This window comes from Lactuca saligna, chromosome 7 (genome assembly GCF_052625555.1).
Source record: "Lactuca saligna cultivar CGN05327 chromosome 7, ASM5262555v1, whole genome shotgun sequence".
Lineage (NCBI taxonomy): Eukaryota > Viridiplantae > Streptophyta > Magnoliopsida > Asterales > Asteraceae > Lactuca > Lactuca saligna.
In genome coordinates this window covers 5,016,565-5,043,762 of record NC_136423.1, presented here as the reverse complement: position 1 = coordinate 5,043,762, position 27,198 = coordinate 5,016,565, and the positions used below count along the sequence as shown (strand labels likewise).

The following is a 27,198-nucleotide window of genomic DNA, read 5'->3' as shown; positions in this document are numbered from 1 at the left end:
ATAAGGCATCACTCCTAGATCCTTAGTTATATTCTAGCATGTTGTTCTACGGAAACTGATAAACATAAATAACTTGTATGGGTACATTAGGGAATACTTACTTGAGCTTGGCTGGTTGCGCATATCACACACATTATTCATTCTTAAAACCCTTTTTGAAAACATTTTCTCTTTCCAAAATCTTTTAATCCCTCGATTTGAGTTCGAGCACCCCCGAAGGTGTGTCCGAATCCCTCACACCAGGGCTCTGATACCAACTTGTCACGACCCAATTTTCACGTCCAAAAATTTCGTTTTTAAAACATTACTTTAGAAAATGTTAATAGATAAAAACATTGTTTGACCAGACTACATCACAACATAACCATGTTCAAAAGTCAAGTCATACAACTAGTCGAAACATCAGAGTATAAATCCCAAGGAAATCTAATAAATGCAGAGCCCATTGTGTGTGCATGATGTGCCGCTACCGAGCCAGCTCCTTCCCCTTCGATGAAGAGGTACCTGAAACCAAAACTGTAAACTGTAAGCACAAAGCTTAGTGAGTTCCCCCATTGTACCACAAACCATACAATCACATAACATACATAAATTGTCAGGCATATCTGGGTGCCCGACCTACCCCTTCGATCCTCTCGACCGGATACTGCCTAACATATATGGGTGCTGGCCTCCCCTTCGGTCCTCTCGACGGGATACCGCCTAGCATATCTGGGTGCTGGCCCCCCCTTCGGTCCTCTCGACCGAGTACCGGGGACTATTTCACCACCCCTACTACTACCACATAGCACATATAACACATATCATACAACCACATAAACATAACACAGGTAGTAGCAACCCTAGATGAATATCACAGAGACAATCATCTAATCATACATCTCCTACTGGTGGGCCAGCATTAAGGCCTTAGACCCACCGCTACTGGAAGGTAACTCACCTCAGAGTAGCTGCTGATCTTCGTGGGAATAGTCTGACTGCAGCTGCTGTTCCGGAAATCCTCCGGCTGTATTCCCACCAATCACTTAGTCAAAAACTGCTAACTGAAATTTGGGTAAAATGACCATTTTACCCCTAATCATGCCCTAAGTCAAAGTCAGAGTCAACTTCCAGTTGACCCGACTCGCCGAGTTGGCTCGCCAACTCGCCGAGTCCATGTCCAAACATCTGACCTGAATTCTGTTTTTACTCGTTGAGTTAGGCGTCTACTCGACGAGCTCTCCTTCCATACTGATGTTCAAGTCCTTCATCCCACTCGCCGAGTTGTATGAACAACTCGTCGAGTTCATCTTCATCCGATGAACAAGTTATACTGTGACTCGCCGAGTTGTATGAACAACTTGCCGAGTCTGATCTTGATCTAAGGAGATTGCCTTGAACTCGCCGTGTCTGGGCATCGACTTGCCGAGTTCCACTATGGGTGAGTTTTGGCTTCCAACTCACCAAGTCCCTCCTGGACTCACCACATGACTCGACATAACAAAAGGGTACAAACCCGGAGACTCGCGACTGGACTCGCCGATTCAGATGAGCGACTCGTCGAGTCCGCTCCATGCAAGAGCTAAAAATGCGATTTTGCTCGAATCCAATCCATGTCATTCATAGATCTGGGATCCTAGAGCATGAATAACATGTAACATTTCCAACTTTACGTGTAGATATCCATCTATGGGGTTTTTAGGGTTCAAAATGCACCGAAAGAGTAGATCTAAGGTTTATATGCAATATGGGCTCATAAAGGTAGTGGATCTGAGCTCCTAGAGCTCAACTATGCTTGGATCTAGAGACCAATCAACTTATTTCGAATTATCATGCACATACAAGCTTGGAAATGAGCCAAGAATGTCTTAAATGAAGCCTTAAGCATAGAAACATGGGGAAAATGGGATATACCTCAAAGGAACTGCTGAGAGAACACAATGGTGCTTGGATGGATTCCCTTCTTCTGGATCTACTTCCCTTTTCTTCAAAACCTTCAAGAACACACAACAATTGCTTCAACTCTTCAAAGAACAAGCTTAAACGAGGGTTGGGAGCTCTAGGGGGTGAATGGGGGCTGGCCTGGGGCGGAAAGGGGGATTAAATAGGGTGCAAACCCCAGAAACTTAGGGTTTCATCCAACAACGGTGACTCGCCGAGTCTAGGATATGGACTCGCTGAGTCGCCAACTTAAACGCATCCCGGGGTCCCGTTCCTACTCGGCAAGTCGGACCTATGACTCGCCGAGTCCAAGGCTTAAAAAGGAAAATACTCAATTAACATTTACATACCAGAAACCAGGTGCTACAATATAACCATATCATATAAAAATACAAGCAAATAGATACAACATGCACAATGATCCATCAGTCTGACTGGACTAACTCCCGGTCCTCAGTCACTTTGGACCGCTCTCCGAGCCCTCGGCACATCTGGACCGCCCTCCTCGGGGCCTTCAGCCTATCCGGACAGCTCAATGGGCCTTCGGCCTGACTAGATTTGCCCAGCTCGGGTATGCAGTCTACCAGATCCGCCCATGGTATCTTGGCCTACTACACACAGCAGGACCTGCCTCAACCCATTCCCCAAAACAATAAATATGTGCACATAAATATCATACGCTAGCATGCAATAACAGATAGTCATACAAATCTAACCGATCTCTAACATAACAACCATCCTACAACCAGGCTAAAATCTAACATAGCAATCATCCTAAACCAGGATGAAACCTTACATAACATCCATCCAAAATTAGGATGTAAATCATAAAGGGTTGATCTTGGTGCCCTAGACCCTGTTGATATAGTGAGGAGAACTCACCTCACAATGTCGCACTGAAGTAATAGGCTCAAACTCCCGAATCACCAACACGAACTCTACCACCCATCGTCACCATAAAACCCTTTTCCACAACTTTCCAAATTACCAAAATACCCCTAGAGGTCAACTGGTCAACCCTTGGTCAAAGTCAAAGTCAACAGTCCATGTTGAGCCGACTCGTCGAGTGTAGTTTACCGACTCGTCGAGTCCTTTCTAAACTCAAGAAGTCGTGAAATCCTTGGTTGACTCGTTGAGTTTCCCTATAACTCGCCGAGTTCATGCGTGTCCAGAGGTTGGGAAAACCCTAGCCGACTCGCCGAGTCATTCGACTGACTCACCGAACCCAAGTCAATCTTTATCGGACTCGCCGAATTATTCATCAACTCGTCGAGTTCATGACCATCTTCACATGAATCGCTGAGTCGACCTTATGACTCGTCGAGTCCCTTCAATCCTTCATCAATACAGATGCTTTTTAAGCCTTGCTAAGGCTCCATATTGTAGATCCAACTTCCCAAGGCATTTTTATCACGTAAAGTTGCAAATTTACGTGCATGCAAGGTGATAATGACCCAAAACAAGCTAAAGAAGAGGTTCTAGGCAAAAGAGCTTCACCAACATGCTAAATACTGAGACTTTATGATGATAAAGGCCAAGATGAGCCTAGATCTAAAGTTTCAACTTCAGATCTTGGTTCATCACTCTAAATGCAACACCAAATGCCCAAAATGGTCCTAAAACTCAATATAGAAAGGGGGTTTAACTAGAAGAAGCTCAAGGTGATGACTTGATACCTCCAAATGGTGATAAATTGAGGTAGACTTCAGATCCCCAGTTGTTCCTTGTTCAAAGCTTCTTGATCTTCAAACTTTCCTCACCAAAATCCCTCTTCCAAGCTAAGAAGCACACCAAAATAAAGAACAACACAAATTAGGGTTTCTGAATTCAAGGGGAGCAGTAAGAGAGGCTAGGGGGATAAGTGATCCTGAAATAGGGCGCAAAACCCCGAAATTTAGGGTTTCATCTGCCAGCTCCTACTCGCCGAGTACCTTTTTGGACTCGGCGAGTAGGTCACTTAAACACGTGGACCAACCCGTTGCTACTCGGTGAGTCATGCAACTAACTCGTCGAGTAGACCTTGAAATCATGAGAAATAATAACCACAAATTGATACTCGGGAATCGGGGGTTACATAACCGTATATACTCAGAGGTGAGATAGACACCCAACCAAGTGATCCTACTCTAGAGCCACAACCAAATAAGGAACATGCAAGAAAGCCTAGATCAAGAGTCCTCCGTTTATCCTACATGACTATATACAGTCCCTATGACATCCCTCCACTAAAAAATAACCAAAACTAGTGGGCCGGTATTGGTGCCTTCGAACAATGCCTACAATGAGGCAAAACTCACTATAATCGAAGAACATTGAAACACTGCGATACTCTCCCTTCTGCACTACTTGCTCCCGTGAATCCATTAATCTTCATAACCAGGTAAAACCTTAATCAACAGTTGAAAACCCTCAAGTTTGACCCAAAGTTAAACTTGGTCAAAAAGTCAACGGAACGGAAGTCAACAAAAGTTAAATTCCAAGGCTGCTGAGTATGCCTAGCATACTTAATGTACGCCTAACGTACGTGGCCTATCCTCACTCCTCTATTAAGCACTTTATCCATTAAGGCCTTTTGTCAAGAGCTCAGGTCTAGATTAAAAACATCGACTTAAGTCATAAAGTTTCCATCCTTTTGACTTTCCATGGCTAGAATAGGTCCAAAAGTTAAAACCCTAACTTATTAATCCATTAATACATCATAACTCTTGCATGGAAGGGATAGAATGACCAAAATCACATTTTTATGGTTTCTAATAGTTCCATAATGGATAAAGTTTCCAACTTTATCCATTAGGATGGTCTAAACAACCAAGATCTATTCTTTAAGTCTCAAAGGGACCAAAAGTGCATCTCTCTCAACTTAATCCATTAATTCCAAGTCTTCAATCTTTAAATTTGAATCAATATGATGTTTAGATGGATCCAACTTTATCCTTAAAAAGGTGAAAAACTTTCAAGATCTCAACTTTATTCACTAAAGTGACCAAAAGCTTATAACATCCAAAACTAGCTAGATCTAACAAATATATCATCAAGATTCAAGCTTTATACCTCCAGAAGAAATATCAAGGTGAAGAAGGTTCAGATCTACAAGCTCCAATGCAACCAACATTTCTCCAATGAGCTCCTTCTTCTCCAAGATGCACCAAGAACACTACAAAGCACTTAAAAGCACATTCTTTTACTCACAAGGCTTAAACTAGGGTTAGGGTTTCAAGGGAGGGCATTGGAGAGGTGGAGGTTGGGAATGGAAAGGAGTTGGAGAAGTTAAGGAGCTTAAATAGGGCTCAAAACCCTGAAATTAGTGTTTGGGTTCTGATCACATACGCCCAACGTACTCTTGGTACACCCAGCGTATAAGGTTGAATCTCCATGATCATCCTTGCGTAGTATGCCTAACGTACACCGTGTACACCCAACGTACTAGGCTAAACCCAAAACCCTCATAACTTCTAATAGTCACAACTTCTTCATTCCAAATCTGTTTTCGACGATCTTTATATCTACATAAAGATATTGAAGAGACCCACAATATTATCTAAATATCTTGGGCTAAAAACTTCTTGAACAAAAATCCATATTTCATGCAAGAACCCGACCTATGACTTTTCCCTTTCTACCCTTCGACCCAGAACACAATTACGTGGTTAAATCTCTTAACCATCATTATCTCCTTCCACAAGGACTAAACTTTGCCTCCATAAGGCCCAAATCATTTACACAATCGATTCCGGTCCACGTCCTTGAAATAAGAAACAACAGGAAACATGATGTTACATGACGTAACCAAATAGTGATAGGTGAGCATGTCATTTCGCCAAAGACATGTAAGCGGGTAATTTAGTTAACCTGTTAAGTGGTCAACATTGTAAAAAAAATATTGTTAGAAAAAATCCAATTATTTTGGCATAGTTTATGAAAAAGTACCAAAATTTATTTTTTGAACAAAAAATTCCTAATTACCGAATAAAATTTTCAATATCAACCATTTTGTCCAGTTTTGCATATTTTACCTGGTAATCAAGATTTTTCCATTAAAAAAGGGTTTAGGTCATTTTTGGTCACTTAACTTTTGGTTTTTTTCTCATTTGGTCACTTAACTATTTTTAAGTTTTAAAAGGTCATCAAACTTTTGATTTTGTACTCATTTAGTCACTTAACTTTTGATTTGGTCACATTTAGTCATCCAACTTTTAGATTTGTGCTCATTTAGTCACCTAACTTTTAAAATTGTGCTTATTTATTCATTAAACTTTTAAAAGAATTTAAAAGTTTAGTGACTAAATGAACACAATTTTAAAAGTTTGGTGACCAAATGTGACCAAAACAAAAGTTAAGTGACTAAATGAGCACAAAGCCAAAAGTTTGATGACCTTTTAAAACTTCAAAAGAGTTAAGTGATCAAATGAGCACAAAACCAAAAGTTAAGTGACAAAAAATGACCTAAACCTTTAAAAAAATGTAAGTATTTTTCAGTTATTTTTGTCAAAATATTACTCTCTCCGTCCCAAAATTATTGTCCACAAACAAAAAACACACAGATTAAGGAAACATTAATTACCTATACTTTATTAAATGAAATTACAATTGTATCTTTTAGTTGCATTTAATTCCATCATTTTGTAACATTTAATTCCATAGTAGGTTAACTAATAACGAGGGTTATTTTGGTAGAAATGATATTTATTTTTAGAAATAAACTATTATTTTGAGACAAACCAAAAATTAAACATAAACTATTAGTATGGGATGGAGGGAGTAGGACTTTTCTGAAGGTAACCCAATATAATAAAATATAAACTCTTATCCAAAAATAACCCGTTTGTTTATATGTACACCTTTTGTTCATTTATCTTTTTACATACGTTTAAGATGGGAAGATATAATTCATTGTTTTTTAGTTTAAGATTTTTCTGATGATAACTCAATATAATAACAAAACTATGTGTATTTGAAATATAATAAGATATTTATAAAGATAACCACCATATAATAACACAACTTTTATATCAAAAACTTCCACATGTCCTTCTGTAATTGGAGCATAGCCAAAATCATCATCAAAATTAATAGTTGATATCAATTTAATAACACATGTAAGAATCTATTATCTAGCTGCTCTTTTGTACCCAGAAAACAAGAATAACAAATTGAACGCATGAACATTATGTTTTACATAACCTACTTACCAAAACTACATCACTACAAAAACACATGCATGATGTAGAAGACAATGGTGGGCCATTGAGTAGTCAAATTGATAGAATTTTCAACACAAAGACAAGTTTTTTCATCTCCTTCATATGTTGATGATTTTGCTTAAACTCAAAACCAATAAACTAGGGATGAGATTTAGAATCGGAAAACCAGACCAGAACCGGAACCGTTAGAACCAGAATATGTAGAACCGGTCTGGGTCCCAGATTTAAAGAATGACTTTATCCGGGTTTCGGGTCCTTCAGGTATGGGTAAACTGAGTTTAAGAACTGGAACTGTGTTAGGAACCGGAACTGTTTTTATGACAAGTTTAAAACATGAATATCTCATTCGTTTGAAATCGGATTGTCATGGAGTTTTTTTCCAGAGTGTAGTTTATAGTTTGTACATGATTTTAGACTATAATCTTGTCATTTTTTAGTTAATATTCATTGGCTTACAGTCCCCCAAAGTCGGACATCAAAGCTGTGAATTTTCTATTTTTCACCTTTATTTTTATATTTTGTGAAATTTTAAAAATGCATATATAATTCGTTTGAAGTCGGATTATCCTGAGGTTTTTTGCAATGTGTAGTTTAGAGTTTATACATGATTTTTTACTATAATTTTGTCATTTTTTGTTTCATATTCATTGACTTACAGTCCCCCAAAGTTGGCATATCAATGTTGTGAATTTTTTGTTTTTTCACTTTATTTTTATATTTTGTGAAATTTTAAAAATGCATATCTAATTCGTTGGAATTTGGAATATCATGAGGTTTTTTGCAATATGTACTTTAGATTTTGTACATGATTTTAAACTATAATTTTGTTATTTTTTGTTTTAATATTCAATGACTTACAATCCCCAGAAGTTAGGATATCAAAGTTGAAAATTTTCGAAGTTCAACCACTAAGTTATTACCAAAAAATTCAAGATTTCCCTTTGTTTTCCGATTCTAGACCCACTTTACCCGAAACCGAACTGAAATCGGTTCCTATATATCGGTCCGGTTTCCGATCCTACAAAATCCCGTTAATGGGTTCCTGGGTTTTCCGGGTCTAGGTCTACCGGTCCGGGTTTGGACCCACTCTCATCGCTACAATAAACTATATATTCCATACCCAAACATACGTAAAGAGAAAATAAACGAAGGGATACACATCAACGAATAGGTTGTTTTGGATAAAAATTTACATATTATTATATTAGGTTGTCATTAGAAAAATCCTAATATTTTGTCAAATGAACGAAAAAATCCCTATCTTTTTAATGGGAAAGTCATGATGACTAGTTAAAATATGTGAAATCAGATAAAAATATTGATTTGGTTTTTTTTTCTAGTACTCGATATTTGTTTGTTAAAAAAAATAACATTTAGAAATTTTCCATAAATTATGTCAAAATAATAAGATTTTTTTTTTTTCATAAAAAGACCAAAATAATAAGAATTTTCTAACAATAACATTTGTAAATATTAGAAATTTATAGTAAAAAAATAATACAATATCCATATCAAATTTTATTAAACTATAATGATTTTCTGCAATTTATTTATTATAAAATTAATAAAAAGTTGTTATTCGGTATATATTTACCAAGTTATAAATTTATTTTGATTTTACCAGACGATCTGTAAACAAGAGTGAGGGGATCTTTAAAAAAACAATAGGCTTAAAAAACACTCGTCCATGGTCGCCTGATCTTCTTCACTCTGCTCCAAGTTCCAACAAACATATCTAAATTCACACAAAACCCTTGTACACATCAAATTCTTACAATCAGATCTTAATTTGTAATATCTAAAAATCGTATTTTTGAATCTTTTATGATATGGGTAATTTCGATCTCACCTCATCAAAGCACCACATCACCCAGGCCCGACAATGGCGGTTCCTGGACTTCGTATCTCTCGTCTTCTTCGCTGCCATCTTCCTTTTCTTAGTTCTTGTTCTTACACCTCTTGGAGATTCCATCGCCGCCACCGGCAGCCAAGCTCTCATCACCTCCACCACCGGTGCCAAACGACGACACCACCTGATTGCCCTGATTGAATCCGGACGAAACCTTACGCTTCAATCATGTTCTGCTGATGCTGTTGATTACATGCCCTGTGAAGATCCTACCCGGAACAGATTACTTAGCAGGGAGATGAATTCTTACCGGGAAAGACATTGTCCGCCGCCGGAAGAGCGGCCGTTGTGCTTGATCCCTCCGCCTGTAGGCTATAACATTCCGATTCAGTGGCCTACTAGTTTGTACAAGGTGATTTTTACTTATTCTTTAGTGTCTCTAACTTTATGATGATATTGCTATTGGCATTTTGGTATCTTGGATTCACATTTGAAGTTTAGTAATTCTACAAAGGAATTGATTTGTATGTAGCTGAAAAGACATTCTGCAGAGAGACATTTTCAATTTTAGTTTAAGAAACACTTAGAATGTGGCGGTGAGTGGTGACATAGAACATTTGTTTTAATGAAGTATTCATGTGATTAATTCACAAAGAGTTACCATCGAACTCATCTTGTTATTTTTTTTTTATAGAGTATACATGTGATTAGTTGGCACTCTTTCTTTTTATGATGATATTATCTCACTTAAAAATGGAGAAGAGTGGTGAGTTTAATGGTGATGTCAACCACTGTCATTGATTACAAAAATGCCTACTATTTTACCCCTTAAAAATGCAACACACGTTTATCTTGCTAGATCCACTTACTGAGACTTTATGTTTTCCGTAAATATTCAAATTCACTAGATGAAGAAGTTATCTAAAACCAAAAGAATCCCATGTTTGAATTCAAGGATTTTGAGTGTTATTTTATATAAAGATTGTTGGAAAATAAATAATTACAACAACAGGGAAGGGAAAATTTCTGGATAACGAATAGTCTCCATGATTCCAAGCATAATTTGATTCTTTCTTTTTTCCTTTTATATCTCACTCCTTTCCCTCACTCATTTAATAAACCATGGTAAATAGTTTATGAATACATTAATACCTATTTCTTGCATTCAACCTTTTCGTCTATATAGTTTATGTTATCATATAGTTAAACTCCAAAAGTGTTATAGTTTGACTGCGTATAAAATTACAACTTATATACTTTTTTTTTTCTTTGATTGTAGATATGGCATGAAAACATGCCATATAATAAGTTAGCAGACAGGAAAGGTCATCAGGGATGGATGAAAAAAGAAGGTGCACACTTCATATTTCCCGGGGGTGGCACTATGTTTCCAGATGGAGCTGTAAAATATATCGAGCAACTTGAACATTATATTCCTATTTCTGGTGGGACCCTCAGGACTGTTCTTGATATGGGATGTGGGGTAAGATTTGTTGTTTTCTTTTTTGGAGGGCTGAAATATCAATGAGCTTTGAAGCTACTTTTCATTTTCTGATATCACAACATTGTACTTTGGAAAACCGATTGGACAAATTGGTGAAATGATTGTAGGTTGCTAGTTTTGGAGGATACCTATTAGCAGAAGACCTTTTAACAGTCTCTTTTGCTCCAAGAGACTCACACAAATCACAAATCCAATTCGCATTGGAAAGAGGAATTCCCGCTTTTGTTCTGATGCTCGGGACCCGCAGACTCCCATTTCCAGCATTCTCATTCGACTTGATCCACTGCTCCCGTTGCTTAATCCCATTCACCGCATACAGTAAGTATATACACTTCCAAAATACCCCCTTCACTTTATGAACATTGCAACTTTTCCCCTTGCAGATGCTACGTATTTTATTGAAGTTGATCGGTTGCTACGGCCAGGAGGGTATCTGATAATCTCGGGCCCACCTGTACAATGGCATGGATTAGATAGAGAATGGGAAGAGCTACAGACAGTGGCTAAAGCATTGTGTTATGAGTCGGTTGTTGTTAATGCAAACACTGCTATTTGGAAGAAGCCTGTGGATAACTCTTGTATACAGACCCAAAATCAAAGTGGTTTTGAATTGTGTGATAAGTCTGATGACCCGAGCTATGCATGGTAACTTAATATACATATGCATGTTGGTTACTTAGTTTCTTTTTTTTTTTTTTTTTTCTCTCTGCATTAAGTTCTGTATGGGTAAAGTAGCTGAATGGGTAATGATGTCTGTCTGGATAAAGTGTTGTATACATAAGGTCTGTTTCTTTTCTAGACTGAATAAACCGTCTAAAAGAGATTAAACAAACAATTTTAGTTTTACCTTTACATTCCAAAAAGCAAATTTCACAATATTCATCGAGAAGTTGGGAGGGAAAAAAAGAAGGGCAAATAAGTAAAGAGTTAGGGGTTGTTTCTTTTTTACTCTCTGAGCTTAATGGTTTGAGCACTTAATCTTGATGGTTATATATGGTTGTTTCTTTTCTACTTAATCTAGACATAATGACTTAACGGGTTACGCCAACAACCTGGTTTAATGTATTAAGTCACTAACTCTTTACCTATTTACCCTTTTTTCTTTTTTGGAATGTTAGGGCAATATGGTCATTCAAACGGTTTATTGACATAGACCTTATGTATACAACACTTTATCATTACCCATTGAGAGCTTAATGGGGAAAAAAAAAGAAACAACCCCTAAAACATGTTGTTTGTGTAGGTACTTCAAGTTAAAACGATGTGTGAGTCGGCTATCTTCAGTGGGTGGAAAACTTGCGGTTGGTGAAATTCCGAAATGGCCCCTCAGACTAACAAAAACTCCATCAAGGGCATGGGGTAAAAACGGAAATGAGGAGTTTGAATCCGATACGCGTATATGGGAAAGGAGGGTTTTGTACTACAAAAAGACATTGAACTTGAAGATTGGGAGTGAAGCTGTGAGAAATGTGATGGACATGGATGCATATTTTGGTGGTTTTGCTGCTGCACTCATATCTGATCCTGTGTGGGTCATGAATGTTGTTCCTCACAACAAGCCCTCAACTCTTGGTGTTATATTTGACCGAGGCCTCATAGGCGTTTATCATGATTGGTCAGTATAACGGGAGGTTATTTTGGTCATTTTTAACAAATACCCACACACTTTATAATTTAACTTCAATTTTTGTTGTTCCTTTAGGTGTGAGCCTTTCTCAAGTTACCCAAGGACTTATGACTTCATCCATATGGCTTCAATTGAGTCACTCATAAAGGATCCACTCACTGGCAAGAAAAGGTATTATATTTTTTTTGCCTTTTTCAACTTATCGTATGTGAAATGTCTAAAATACCCTTGGTTGCAGATGTAATATTTTAGATGTGATGGTTGAAATAGACCGGTTATTACGGCCTGAAGGAACATTTGTGGCTCGTGATTCACCCGAAATGATTCAAAAATTGGATCGTGTTGCACGTTCCATAAGATGGGAATCTACAATACATAATACAGAACCCGAATCACACACAAATGAAAGAGTCTTAGTTGCTACAAAACTACTTTGGACATTATCTTCATCTTCCCAATGATACGCGATATATATTATATTAGGTAAACAAAGGTTCTTTTTGGTATACTCTTTCTTGATGTGTATGTTATAAATTATAGAAACTTTTTCGTGCATCAAACGGTGCGATTATCTATGGCTTTATGTGTAAGTTATCTAGTGGGATTTTCTTTTACCTATAAACCTTTTAAATGAGGCTAAATGACCATTTTACCCCTATATTCCAAACATCAAGTTTCAAAATATTCATCAATTTTAACATGAGGGGAGTTGAGAGGAAAGGAAAGAAGGGCAAATAGGTAAAGGGTTAGTGTCTAAATACATTAAGTCATGTTTTTTTTTTGGCTGAACCCATCAAGTATTCAAGTCATACTGTTCGGATTAAATAAAAAAGAAACAACTATATACGGTTGTCCATAACTTAATTAATTCAAAAAGGAGCGTATATCAATTTATGTATTGAAAATTTCTATGCATCAATAGATGTAGCTATCTTGCCTGTTCTTCATTTAAAGTTTGTTTTTATATTAAAATGGGTGGTGGTAATTTGTTTAAATTGAGGAAATGGGTTAAATTGATTGAAAGTTGTCCAAAAGTGAATTATGATGTGTACACTGTACAACCTTTTGAGTCGTTTTATTCAAAATTATTTATTTTAAATAGTTACACAGCTCGTTTAAACTGTTAAAACAGGCTTAAGGAGATTCTTACAACTGTCAATGATTTTATTTTGTTGACCCTTGAGATTGCTTGTGTATAGCTTTGTACCACAAAAGTGCTCTTAAAGTTTGCCACTATTTGCTTTGAAAAAGGTATTTGCCTAAAATAAATGAAAGCAATCATCATACATAGTTTATGCATAAAACATCTAGATGACGTATAAAACATGTAATTTGAAAGGTACTTCTCATATAAAATATATATATATCTTGAAAATATTCACTTCAACCACCCTATAATAGCCACATATTCTAGAAAAAACCTGATCTGCCAACCATCTTCGAAAATTACCATATTATAACTACATTATCATTTTCCAAAACAATAAACCCCCGCTCCATTTAAAGTGATGTGATTTCCATTCTCAAATAAAACTTTCTTTAATCATACTCTTAATTTTACACGTTAGTCAATGACAGGATTTAAATCCTCAAATGGCGATAGACACATTTCTACGCATCTTGATACCACTTGAACAAAAGGTCTTTGGTTTATTTATTATATTTTTGATGGTATAAAAACATCAATACATTTTATGTTCGAAAATCATTTCTTCTCCTATATATATTCTGTTTTTCGAAAATCATGTGGCCTTCCTTTTCGCAATGATAACAATAGTAGTACTCCTTGTATGTTATTTTCTTATTACCCTTTGAAAAATATTTCTAATCTTCTGTTCATTCTCCGACATTATCATCTTTTCCTTTCTTTTCTCAAACTAATTATTCTTTCTTTATGCACCATTTCGTGTAAAAGTTATCTCCAATCCTTGAGGATATGCCACTTGGGATTACTTTACCTCACTCCTGTGTATAGTTTCTAGGTTCTTTCAAAATTCTCTAATTGCTTCTTTTCTATATAGCATCATTGAGGTTTTAAGTCTCCTTATGTCTCCATGGTACCACTTTTTCTATGATAACATCATCACCTCGAAATTCTCTTCTTGATGGTTAAGCATAACTTCCATATCATCCTTAAAAGCTTCCAACGTGTTTGAGGTTATGTGTACACATTTTTTTAAGGATACCATTATATTTTTCAAGGTTGAGCATATCAATTTCGTTGCCTAATGCTCTAAGTCCAAGGTCCAAGTCATAGTGGGGAAAATAAAATTGGTAGTATATGAGTGTGGTCCCAAGTAACCAAGTTCTACCATTACTATGTCCAGCCCGTGGACAAATAACGAATTGATATATACCAAATCATGTGTTGCACTTGTCCTTAAATGTATCTAATTCCTTAAAATTTTGTGAACTTCCCACCATGATGGAGTTCAATGGTGAACATGGCGGGGTATCGATTATTAACAATAAAAGCAAGCAAGAAAGAAAGTTAATGTTTTTTTTTTCGTTGTGATATATATAACTTATCCATTGCTAGTTTATAGAAGTACAACAAATTACTATAGTTCCTCCGAGCATCAAACGTATGATTGCTTGGCCTAAAAGAGCACATTGTTAACACCTTTAAGGAAGGAAGTGTAGAAGCGATGAAAGAATTTTCTATTTTGGCTTAAGCCTTAAAGGTTTTAGAACTGGATCAATTAAGCTAGATATGTAAAGAAAACCATAAATGAAGGATCAAGATAATAGGGTGTCATGATATTTCAAAATTATGATAATACACATCATCTCAGAGAAGGATAGAGAGAATAATAAGAAGAATAAAAGGTTATCCCTTACGCAAGAGGCAAGTGGGCAATTTAATGAGGAAATTAAATGTATATTATTTAAGGGGCTAAATCTATAGAAAATTCTTTATTTTGACCGTTTGATATAAGTTGAATTATCTCCTTTTTTACTGAATTCATCAAAAACAACAAAACACAAAGAAAAATCTTATATTTTTCTCTTATTTTAATAAAATTTAGATATACCTAATAACCTAAATGACATCACCATAATATAAGGATAATGACAAAAATGATAATTATGAATGATTTGTTAAACCGAAATGACAAACTTTTATTAATTTTGAAAAATGGCTATCATATTTGGAACATCTCATTTTTTAGTACAAACTTGTTTCACACTATCATCATTATGTATAAAGTTGGACATAAGTTGATCGAAAATCAGACATTTCAAACTAAGGTGGCCAAGAATCCGACATTTTAGACTGAAATTTCTTTACTGTTATATAGCAATACTTTATAATATATCTCAATTATATTCATTAGCTAACTCATATAACAATACTCATATATATATTAGTAGTAAATCAATTGATTAACTAATAGAATAAAGTATTGCTATATAACAGTAAAGAAATTTCGCAGATGGGACATTTCCATCTGCGAAATTGTAGGCTATTTTTTGTAATTTTGATTTTTTTGGCTATTTTTGTAATGTAATTAGTATAAATGACTACTTTTGTCATTTTCTCTTAAAAAATACATTACCTATTATAGGGATGTTATTCGGGTCGGAACCGAGCCGAACCGAACCGAACCGAATAAACCGAAAACCGAATAAAGCAAATTGTATGAACCGAAAACCGAACCAAATAAGCAATACGGGTTCGGTTCGGTTCGGATATTATTCGGTTCGGTTCAGTTCCGGCCCGAATAACCAAAATAACATGTGCAAGATGATTAAGGAGTCAAATAACCCGAATAAGCCGGATATTTTGTAGTCGAATAACCCGAATAACACTTGTAGTCGAATAACCCGAATATTTTGAATTACTTTTGAAGCTTATGATTTCATAAGTATATAACCCGAATAACATGTACAAAATGATTTTGTAGTCGAATAACCCAAATATTTTGCATTAGTTTTGTAGCTTATGATTTCATAACAAATCTTTTAAAGAAACAAATTAAACACTAAATATTAAACATCCAAAACACTCAAAAATCTATCTATAAATATATAACCCGAATAACCCAAATAACATGTACAAGATGATTAAGAAGTTGAATAACCCGAATAACCGAATAAATATTGTATTTTTTATGACTTTTGTAGCTTATGATTTCATAACAAACTTTTTAAAGAAACAAATTAAACACTAAATCGACTCACGCAAGGCCGCAAGGGAAAAAAAGACTCTTCATATTCGGTTCGGTTTTTTGGACCGAATAACCCCTTATTCGGGTAACCCGGACCGAATAACCCGAAAACCGAATAAGCCTTATATAGATACCCGAAAACCGAATCGAATTGTTTATTCGGGTCTAATTCGGTTCGGTTCGGTTCGGTTCGGTTCTCGGTTCGGTTCGGGTTTTCGGCCCAATTTCTCATCCCTAACCTATTATGTGATAGATAACACCAAAGTGTATTTGGAACTTAGGACTTTACTCTTTATTAGAACTTCAAACAAATGTGATATTACTTTCCATTAAATTCATGACAATATAAGTTAATAAAGTACAAACATACAACAAAATACGCAAAACTAGTATGATTAACGATATACTTAGCGAAGTACAAATCTATTATTCGTTTCGTCGATGTTTTAGTTCTTTTTTCCATGAAATCGAGAATGTTTTTCCGGAATGTGATGGGTTCCATTCAACAAGGGCAAACACATAAATCGGTAGGATTCGCTGAATCTCGGGTCATTTGAACAATTTTTCAATATGATTTTTTTTTTTTTTTATAACATATGGACTATGTTGTAATAAAGTTATAACAAATGGGTTGCTAGGTTCAAATCTCTCGACTTTTCTAACTGCCAACAAAAAAGTTTGTGGACAAAATTGTAGTTCGGCGAATCATCTAATTTAAATAAATTCATTGTCCAGAAAAAAACTTTTGTAATCCAAACTGACACTCCAAATTCACTTGTAAAACACGCATTAATAGCTGTACAACATTTTAAAATTATCAATCTTTTATCTGGAAGCGTTTTTTAATAAGGGTAGTTCAGTAATTAGAGTGAAAAAGTTGTCGTTTAGTATGCAGAGTTGCGTGGTTTGTCAGCCGTAGATCATGAAATCATGATGACATGGATGGTTGAGAATGAAAGTTTGACTGGTGTACGAAATGAGGCAAAGAATGAATGATTGGGCTTTTTCAGGTTTGACCTTTGACCAGGAAAAACAGTTTTAGAGAGAGATGGAGAATTTTAAGAGAGATATAGAGAGAGAAAGGGATTGTCTTTAGAGAGAGAAAAAGAGAGAGAGGGAGAGCAATACATTCAGAGAGAAGAATAGGAAGGTGGAGGAGGATTGCGTGTTGTGTCGCAGATTCCTCCTCCATTAGTTGATTTTGGTTTTGTTTTGTTGAAGAAGGGTTTGGATAAGTGTTGTGAGATCCGGAGAGAAGGGAGAATTTAGGGTTACGATTTAATCAAGCATAATGAATGTGATGCGTCGTTTGAAGAGTATCGCCTCTGGTCGTACTTCTGTTTCGGATACCGTAAGTTTCTAATGACTTGATGTGAATTTTATCAGAATTGAAGAATTTCGTGTTATCTTGGCTTTTTTGCTTTTCGATCGATGGAAGCTAATGTTTTCTTTTGAAATATCGTTTCTTCGTTTTGTTCTCTGAATCCAATTGTTGAGTCACATTCAACTAATTTTCATGTAAATGATAATGAATGTCTTTCATTTTCGGAAGATCATTGAATCTGGTCGCTTTTCCGTTTCGGTTACTCCACGTTTTATCGTTTTGCTTGACTTCGATTACTTAGATGTAAGAGAAAGTTTCGATTATGCCTTGTTTTCTTACCTTTTTATTATTGGAAACTAAACAAACGTTTCAAATATATTTTAGTTCCTTTGTTTTTGATCAATGAAGATAAAAAGGTTTTGAAGATCCATTAGTTTTTATTTTATCCATTTATTGATGAAAGCTAAATATTTTCTAGATTTATTTGTTTTTCAAGATCCTTTTCCAATAAACTTCGTTTTTTGATGGTTTTTGTTGTTTTATTGATAAAAGCTAAAATTTCTTGATTGTGTTGGTTTTTGATCCATTCATTTCCAGTCATATTGAAGTAGTTTCACGGAAATAGCTTATTTGTTTATTGTGTTCTTTTGACTTAGTTTGAGCTGTTGTGTGTTCTCGCTGGCTATCAATATAATAGTAATAAAATAGTATCATAATAATAATAATCATCAACAACATCATTATTGTTTGATTAGGAGGATGTCAAAATCATTGGGCACATTATTATTATTTCTGAGATACATCATACAGATGCTTTCCTTTATTGAATATACATATTAATATGATCTTACTGATGGAGTTGAACTTGATGGTTTTGTAGGGTGGAGATCCTAACTTTAAAAGGGTGAAGGGTGAGTCAGATTTTGGGAGTTTAGAGCAGCCTGGGAGTGCTAGATCTGTAAAGATGTCTGCCAGCGCATCATTTGCTAGACCTGGGAAATCCGACTATGACAAGCTCCCAAAAGAAATGAATGGAATGAAAATTATGGAAGATAATGCTGATGACAAGGTAATAAATACAATCATAATATTTCTAGTGTTGAATTTGACATGTTGATGCTCATGAATGGTGATTTGTGAGCAGGATTTTGAGGCGACTCTTGTAAATGGTAATGGTACTGAAACAGGTCAAATCATTGTCACTTCAATTGGTGGTCGAAATGGAAAACCAAAACAGGTATCCATCTGATTTACATCACTTCAGCTTCAGGGGTGGTTTGCTGGAAGAATAATAATTTAAACAGTATGACTGATGATATAATTTTATTTTTTGTGGTGATGCAGACTTTGTCTTACATAGCTGAGAGGGTTGTGGGTACCGGTTCATTTGGTGTGGTCTTTCAAGCCAAATGTCTTGAAACAGGGGAAGCTGTTGCTATAAAGAAAGTGCTACAGGATAAAAGATACAAGAACAGAGAGCTACAAATCATGCGTTTATTGGAACATCCAAACGTTGTTCCGCTGAAAAATTGTTTCTATTCAACAACCGACAAAAATGAAGTGTATTTGAATGTTGTATTGGAATATGTACCTGAAACAGTCTACAGGATGTCAAGGCATTATGTTAGGATGAATCAACACATGCCTATGTTGTATGTACAATTGTACACATATCAGGTCAGCTCACTCTCTTACTAATCTCTTTTGATTAAACTTAATTAATCTTGTAATCTCATTTTATATCTGTCTTTGTCTTTGTTGATCAGATCTGTCGTTCGCTTAACTACATTCATAATGTGATTGGTGTATGCCATCGTGATATTAAGCCACAAAACTTATTGGTAAGAATGGAAACTTGCTTATTTGCATTCATCGTATTGGTGATGTGTTAAGTTTGTTAATAATAATTATAATAACCCTTTTGCTTTTTCCAGGTTAATCCACAAACTCATCAGCTGAAACTATGTGATTTCGGGAGTGCAAAAATGTTGGTAAGTTTACAAACTCTCTTCTCTTGGGTAGTTTGTTATTACGATGGAATCAGGAATGGAATGGGCAATTCCGTCACCCGTTCCATTCCATTTAATATGATGATGATGATGATGATGATGATGATGTGAGGTATTGAGTTTTTATTGTGGGAATGCAGGTACCTGGTGAACCAAATATTTCATACATTTGCTCAAGATATTACAGAGCTCCAGAATTGATCTTTGGAGCAACAGAATACACCAATGCAATTGACATGTGGTCTGCTGGTTGTGTTTTGGCTGAGCTGCTCCTCGGACAGGTACCGCCTAACAAGTTATTTGATGTTTTTTATATAATTAATTATTTCTAATTCACTAAATTCCATTATCACACTTGCTCTAATACATACAAATAAATCAAAATATGCATTGCAGCCTCTTTTCCCTGGTGAAAGTGGTGTGGATCAGCTGGTAGAGATAATCAAGGTACCAAACTTCTCTTCTGTCTGATAAATTTTATATTTGAAACTCATTTTTAACAACCATTTTGTTTTTTTATAGATTTTGGGAACCCCAACACGTGAGGAAATCAAGTGTATGAATCCTCACTACACCGAGTTTAAATTCCCACAAATCAAGGCTCATCCATGGCATAAGGTCTGTTCATAGATATAATCTTTATACTAAACAAATTCAATCAAATCATATTAACATTAATACTTGTTTTTATATTTTAGAAATGATAACAAAAATTTACTTTTTGGGGATGCTTTTTATCAGATATTTTACAAGCGCATGCCATCCGAAGCAGTCGATCTTGTCTCTCGCCTGCTACAATACTCACCAAAGCTGCGTTGTACAGCTGTAAGTCAAATCTAGTGTAACTGGTTTTTTAGTTTTGGTCTTAAAAAGTTTTATCCGATCATTATTTAAAATCAGCTTCATTTTACTTAAAAATTGCAAGTGGAAACTTTTTGGGCCCCAATTGTGAAATTTAGTTTTACTTAGGGACAAATTAAGGACCAAAATTAGGAGTGGTTTTTGTTTTTGAAACCAAAATTACAAAAATCATTTATACTCAAGGACCAAAATTGTAAATTACTCTAAATGTTGAGAAAAACAAGGGATACTTATATGCGTTTTGTTTTGTGTACAGTTGGAGGCGTGCACTCACCCGTTCTTTGACAACTTAAGGGATCCGACCACGACTCTACCAAATGGCGATCCTCTCCCTCCCCTTTTTAACTTCACACCACAAGGTACAAAAATACACTAGATATATATATATATATATATATATATATATATATATATATATATATATATATATATATATATATATATATATATATATATATATTTAATTTTTTATTTGAATTTTACAAGTTATACTGACAAATACTTATATAAATGTTTGATTTACAGAGCTTGCTCACGCATCACCCGAACTACTTCAACGGTTGATACCCGAACATGCACATGCCAGAAAATAAAAATGTGATAAAAGGCGTTCCAAAAAAAATTGGGTTTTTGAATACATACTAATTGCCCATAAAAAAAAACATAGTCATTAATTAATTATACTTTTCTCTTTCTGTCTTTTGCTGCTACACTACAACACAATATCTAATCAAGTTATCGGCCTCGATCAAAGGGTGCAAATGGAGGTCAGGTCAGGTCGGGTCTGGTTTATATAAATATATTTTATATATGACTCTTAACAACAACGATATGGTGTAGCTAAAGTTCGATTCATGATGGGTTGGTTGCTTACAACATGAAGAATTTATTTCTAATCAATTTCATTTTTTTATTTCTTAGTTTCATTATCTTATGTTATGTGTGCTCCTTCATCCTTGTGCTGATGCTAATGGTTATATAGTAATTATTCTTGACACTGCACAAACATGCAAATAAATCTTGTAACATTGGATTTTGTCTTCTTTTTTTTTTTTTTTTTTCCTTTCTGTTTATTGTTGCTCTCTTTTGACACGTCACATCCAAATTAATCATTAAATCTCAACCTACATTTAATTTAATAAGTTATTAATGAATACGAATTAGAGAAGGTCTAAACATACAGGTATCAAATTAATCAAATACGTATGTATATCCAACTCTAAAAAATATCAAACAAGAATATTGGTTTTTAATCGAGTGTAATTATCCATACCCGAATAACGAAAGATGAAAACATAAAAAATTGTAACTTAATTATAGTTTTATGGTATATTTTTTTCAAGTTTATTTTAAGTTGTAATGTATAGCAAAATAAAAATATAGGTAGTAAATTTGCTTTAGGTGAAAAACCTACTTGGATGAATCAGCATGATCTAATCACTTTTTAGATGCAAAACTAAAAATGTATTCCAACGGTTATTTACACAATTAAGTCAACATTATGTTAAACCAACAATATCATTAAATCAATCAAATGAATATTTATAAAAAAACTGCTACAACACAAACTTCATCTTTGCTTACCAATAATCTCCACAGGAACAAACTCCATCTTTAAAATGATGAAACCGATTCGAATCCCTCAAAATTATAACCCGCCCATAAACACTCGATATGAACTTCATGGCAGTATGACAATCACCACATACCCGCAAATTCTTAAAAATCCTTATCTCCCTTTCATGTGGCAACTCCAAAAGCCCAAAAGCCACAGCCAACTTCTCACTATGATAAGCAAGACCCAACTCTTTACCTTCTTCATCAATATTATGCAATGCAAAATTCATATCCGCAACATAACCCGCTTCTTTAATCGCCATCATAACCTCATCAATCTTTCCATAAATAGCATCCCACTTTTCATGCCTTCTATCTTCCGACATAAATGTATAAACTTTACTATTAATTTCCATCCAACTTTTCCCCGGTTCCTTATTTACCCCTCTAGCTTTCATTAACCTCCGAATCCTTGCGGATTCTTCCCATTTACCCATTGAAGAGTACAAATTAGAAAGCACAATGTACGGGACAGCATCATGAGGTGCCAATTCAAAAAGGGTATTCGCCGTCTTTTCCGCAAGCTCGACTTTTCCGTGGACCCTACACCCCGAAAGCAATGCTTTTAAAACCGTTGCATCGGGTTCGATTACCATTTCATTTAAAAGCTTTTCAGCCTCATCTATCTTCCCGGATCGACTTAGTAGATCGATCATACACGCATAGTGATCCGGGCCAGGGGTAATTTGGTAAATTTTCATCATCGAGTCAAAGTATTCCCGGGCTTGATCCACGAATCCGGCGTGACTACATGCGAATAGTATCTCAATGAAAGTTATGAAATCTGGTTTTATTCCATTCTTTATCATTTCATTGTAGAACTTTAAAGATTCGGTTGATTTACCGTTTTTAGCATACCCCTTGATTATCGCAGTCCATGTTATCACATTTTTTGTATTCATTGAATTGAAGACTTTGTTGGCTTCTTCTATGGAACCACAGTCTGTGTAGAATGAAACAAGAGAGTTATCGACTGATAAAGATGAATGAAAACCTGATTTGATGAAATCGGCTTGAACTTGTCGTCCGAAATCAAGAACAGTTAATTCTGCACATGAACTCAAGATGTTGGCTATTACAACTTGATCCGGTTTGATCCCGGAAATTCTCATTTCACAGAATAATTTTAGAGATTCTTCATGGGTATTATTGCAAGCATAGCCAGTCATCAATGAAGTCCATGAGACCACATCCCTTTCAGGCATTTTATCAAACACGTTGTGTGCACATTGTAACTCACCTTGTTTGGCATACATGTCAACAAGAGCATTGCCTATGAGAATGTATCCTTCAAATCCCGTTTTCATAGCCAAACAATGTATGGATTTTGAAGAATTTGAAGTATTGGGGTCGAGTAAGGAGGCAAAACAGTTTAGCACAGATGGGTAAGTGAAATCATCGATTTTCATGTTCTTGGTGTGCATTTTCTTGAATAAAAAAAGCGCATCTTGTTTAAAACCTTGCCTTACACAGCCCGAAATCATGGCGTTCAAAGAAACAACATCATCAACCTCCATTGAATCTAATGCGATTCTAGCATTATCAAAACTCCCACATTTTGCATACATGTTTACTAACGCACTTTCTACAAACACATTACCACTAAAACCACCCTTCACAATGCAACCATGGACCTGTAAACCGAATTTAAAAGCCAAGCTATCACCACAAGCGGTTAAAACACTAGGAAAAGTATATTGGTTTGGTTCAACTCCTTCAGCTCTCATATCACGAAAACACTCAATAGCTCCTATTTGATCTTGGTTTCGCGAAAATCCAGTGATCATTGCAGTCCATGTGACATGATTCTTTCCATAAGTCATCGATTTGAACAAATATTTAGCTTTAGACATCTGTCTGCATTGTGCATACATGTCAACAAGTCCAGTAACAACAAAAACATTAGCATCAAACTGAGTCTTGATTGCATACCCGTGAACCTGCTCTCCTCTTGATAACAATCGGTATATCGAACACATTCGAAGAACACTCCCTAATGTAAACTGACTCGGTTTATACCCTAAACACTGCATTTGGGAAAACAGACTCAATGATTCATATTCGTATCCCAAATTACAATAACCGGAAATTAGTGAAGACCATGTAACGGAACTCTTATTTGGAGTATCATGGAATAACTTTTGTGCCTCATTTACTTTCCCTGAATTTCCGTAACCAGCAATCATGGTATTCCAAGTAAACTCATCTTTCTCAGGCATTTCATCGAACAGGTGTTGTGCTTCATTGATTCGACCTGATTTCCAGAGCTCATTCAGCTTCTGATTCGAGTAGTAAACAGGTTCTGTTATGGGTATGCGTGAAGTAGCAGCTTTGTAAAAGCTCCGCGCGGATTCTACACATACATGTCGATGATGCCAAGCTTTGTGTGGAATAAACATGTATATGAGTTTATACTTGAAAATAGCAGATGACGCCGCTCCAAATTTAAATCTTTCGGATAAAATTCCCCCGCACAAGAAAGAACACAAATCGAAATTTTGAATAGACAAAGAATAATTGTTTCGCAAAAACGCTTAAAATCGGTTTGTCAAAAAAAAAAAAAAAAAAAAAAAAAAAAAAAGTACCAAGAATTAGGAGGTAACTAATAGGCGTTTTTCACATATTGGTAATTTTTTTTTTTTTTTTTTTTTTCATTTTAACCGGTAAATGCATTTAATTCATTTAAATGAAAAGGAAAAGAAAATACGTGGCTTATGACGTGGCTATTTCACCCTTTGTCTATATTCGACTTCATTTAAATAGGTTCTAGGTGTATCGATCTAATTTATTTAGGGTTCTTAATCTTAACAACTACTCCCAAATCATTCCCCAAATCGATCCTGGTTACTTAAGTTTTCTCATAATTCGGTCGATCGAAGCAGTAGGAACTGAAGTTGGGACTTGAAATCGTCTAACGATGCGTATCTCACTACAATGGAAGCATCTAACAGTAAGTATCTCACTATAGATTTTCACTTCAACGGCATGTTTGCACCAAACCCGTTAGTGTACTTAGACCCTATGAGAATGTCAGTTCGTGATGTGGATTTTGGTGGCATGAACTATAGAAAATTTGTGTTGTGGGTTTCAAAGCTGACAAGACGAAGCTGTGAGAACTTGTACTATTGTAGTACTCATGAAAGATTGGCAGAGGGTATCAGAAGAATCGAAAATGATGTTGACTATTTTGAGTTTATTGAAGATGGTTACATGGATAAGCAGGAGCTAAGGATGAATGTGTACATTGACCACGAAAACGAACCCATTCTTGACTGGGCCGATAAGGAGTTGTTAACAGGTGATGAGCTGTCTGATGTAATAGAAGATGATGATACAGAGTCACAAATTTCAGATATAAGGGAATGTGAGCATGAACCTGATGAAGAGGTGCATACATTTGACAAAACAGATGATGATGAATTCTTGAACAAGTTGTGTGGTAAACCCATTCTCAATAGTAATCAAGAAGAAGTAAATGATGCTGATAATGATGAAGATAGTGATAAAGATGATGAGGTTGTGTTCCCTGTCTTTGATGAGAAGCAAGAATGGGATAAAATGGTCCCAGTTTTAGGTATGAAGTCTGCCAACCCTCTTGAATTGAAGCTTTGTCTAACCAACTATGCTGTCAAGAATGGGTATGACTTATGGTTTGAAAAAAATGATCATCAAAAGCTGTTGGCAAAATGTTGTAAATATAAGAAGAACAAGAAGAGTAAGAGTTGTCCCTTTAGGTTGTGGGCAACCTGGATGAAGAATGAGAGGTCTTTTCAGATTAAGTCATTAATTGATAGGCATAATTGTGCAAGAGTGTTCAAATTTGGGTCCATTGTAAGCTACAAATGGATTGGAACTCATTTCATGAATGATATATTACAGAAACCAAAGATGAGCATTAGGAAATTGAAATCTAAGGTCAGTAAAAGGTCTAACCTGATAGCTAGTGTTGGACAATGCAGAAATGCTAGGAAATATGCATTTCAGCAGATAGAAGGTACTTTAATAGAGCATTATGCTAAAACATGGAGTTATGGATAAGAGCTAAAAAGGACAAATCCTGGATCAACAGTTAAGATGGAGGTGGATGTGATGCCTGATGGAGAAACATACTTCTCAAAGTTTTATGTGTGTTTAAAGGGTTTGAAGGATGGATGGATGGAGGGTTGTAAGAGGGTAATTGGAGTAGATGGTTGTTTCTTAAAGGGCATATGCAGAGGTCAGTTGCTTGCAACCATTGGGAGGGATGCAAACAACCACATATATCCTGTTGCATGGGTTGTGGTTGCAGTAGAAAATAAAGAATCATGGAAGTGGTTTCTTGATCTTCTAATTGATGACATTGGAATGTGAGTTGGGCATGGACTAACCATAATATCAGACCAACACAAAGTAATGTTCACACTTCAATTATTGTTATTTTCCATACTTATTTTAGATACTTAATATGTTTTTGCTTATGTTGTTTATGTTTTGATTATAGGGATTAGTTGAAGCTGTGAAGGAAAGGGTTCCAGGCACATATGTGCTAATTTCCAAAAAAGATTTAAGGGGCAAATGTTTAAGAAACTGTTTTGGAGAGCTGTTGGATCTACAGTTCCACAAAAATTTGAATACAATATGAATCAAATCAAGAAACTGGAGCCACTGGCTTATGAACATTTGATGGAAAGGGACCGTAAAACATGATGTAAAGCATTTTTTTCAGGTTGATAAGAGTTGCGATGCATATGAAAATGGTGTTTCTGAAAGTTTTCACTCTGTGATTGAAGTTGCTATGAAGAAACCACTTATTACCATGTTAAAAGAAATCCGGATTTATGTAATGGAAAGGTTGTGTATATACAAGGCCAAGGATCAATCTTGGGATTTAAGCATATGTCCTTCCATAAGGTTGAAGTTGAATAAGCACAAGGAAACACAAAGGTAAATTCTTATTGCTTATATGTTTGTCATTTTTAATATTTTCTAATTTGTATATGATTATGGATAGGTTTTGGCAAGTGGTACCTTCTGGGTATATGCAATTTGAGGTGAGGGTGGGGACTGAAGGGTATGATGTAGACCTGAATACTAGGCAATGTGGATGCAGGGCATGGCAGTTAGCAGGGTATCCC

The 27,198-nt window shown here is 35.6% G+C and overlaps 3 protein-coding genes across 3 annotated transcripts; 2 read left to right on the top strand and 1 right to left on the bottom strand.

Moving 5' to 3' along the window:
* Positions 1–8,755: 8,755 nt before the first annotated feature.
* Positions 8,756–12,768, top strand: LOC145005350 (putative pectin methyltransferase QUA3). Its single transcript, XM_078964428.1, has 7 exons — positions 8,756–9,382; positions 10,250–10,453; positions 10,582–10,792; positions 10,858–11,119; positions 11,718–12,089; positions 12,177–12,272; positions 12,340–12,768. Exons 1-7 carry the CDS (start codon positions 8,951–8,953, stop codon positions 12,560–12,562), a joined length of 1,800 nt encoding a protein of 599 aa, XP_078820554.1. The 5' UTR covers positions 8,756–8,950; the 3' UTR covers positions 12,563–12,768.
* A 4,546-nt stretch (positions 12,769–17,314) lies between these two features.
* LOC145007564 (shaggy-related protein kinase epsilon-like) lies at positions 17,315–21,503 on the top strand. Its single transcript, XM_078966476.1, has 12 exons — positions 17,315–17,624; positions 18,478–18,666; positions 18,742–18,834; positions 18,942–19,274; positions 19,364–19,438; positions 19,532–19,588; positions 19,747–19,887; positions 20,003–20,053; positions 20,129–20,224; positions 20,348–20,431; positions 20,724–20,826; positions 20,993–21,503. The coding sequence occupies exons 1-12, from the start codon at positions 17,565–17,567 to the stop codon at positions 21,058–21,060; spliced, it is 1,350 nt and encodes a 449-aa protein (XP_078822602.1). The 5' UTR covers positions 17,315–17,564; the 3' UTR covers positions 21,061–21,503.
* Positions 21,504–21,926: 423 nt separating this feature from the next.
* Positions 21,927–24,638, bottom strand: LOC145007157 (Tetratricopeptide repeat (TPR)-like superfamily protein). The gene has a single exon (XM_078966140.1). The coding sequence runs from the start codon at positions 24,481–24,483 to the stop codon at positions 22,048–22,050; it is 2,436 nt and encodes an 811-aa protein (XP_078822266.1). The 5' UTR covers positions 24,484–24,638; the 3' UTR covers positions 21,927–22,047.
* Positions 24,639–27,198: the final 2,560 nt, after the last annotated feature.

Bases quoted from the DNA above. Each gene is read 5' to 3' on its own strand.
- LOC145005350 (XM_078964428.1), top strand. From the start codon at position 8,951: ATGGGTAATTTCGATCTCACCTCATCAAAGCACCACATCACCCAGGCC. The intron at 9,383-10,249 runs GTGATTTTTACT...CTTTGATTGTAG, and splicing joins GGCCTACTAGTTTGTACAAG to ATATGGCATGAAAACATGCC. The intron at 10,793-10,857 runs GTAAGTATATAC...TTCCCCTTGCAG, and splicing joins AATCCCATTCACCGCATACA to ATGCTACGTATTTTATTGAA.
- LOC145007564 (XM_078966476.1), top strand. From the start codon at position 17,565: ATGAATGTGATGCGTCGTTTGAAGAGTATCGCCTCTGGTCGTACTTCT. The intron at 19,275-19,363 runs GTCAGCTCACTC...TTTGTTGATCAG, and splicing joins TACAATTGTACACATATCAG to ATCTGTCGTTCGCTTAACTA. The intron at 20,225-20,347 runs GTCTGTTCATAG...GCTTTTTATCAG, and splicing joins AGGCTCATCCATGGCATAAG to ATATTTTACAAGCGCATGCC.
- LOC145007157 (XM_078966140.1), bottom strand. From the start codon at position 24,483: ATGTTTATTCCACACAAAGCTTGGCATCATCGACATGTATGTGTAGAA.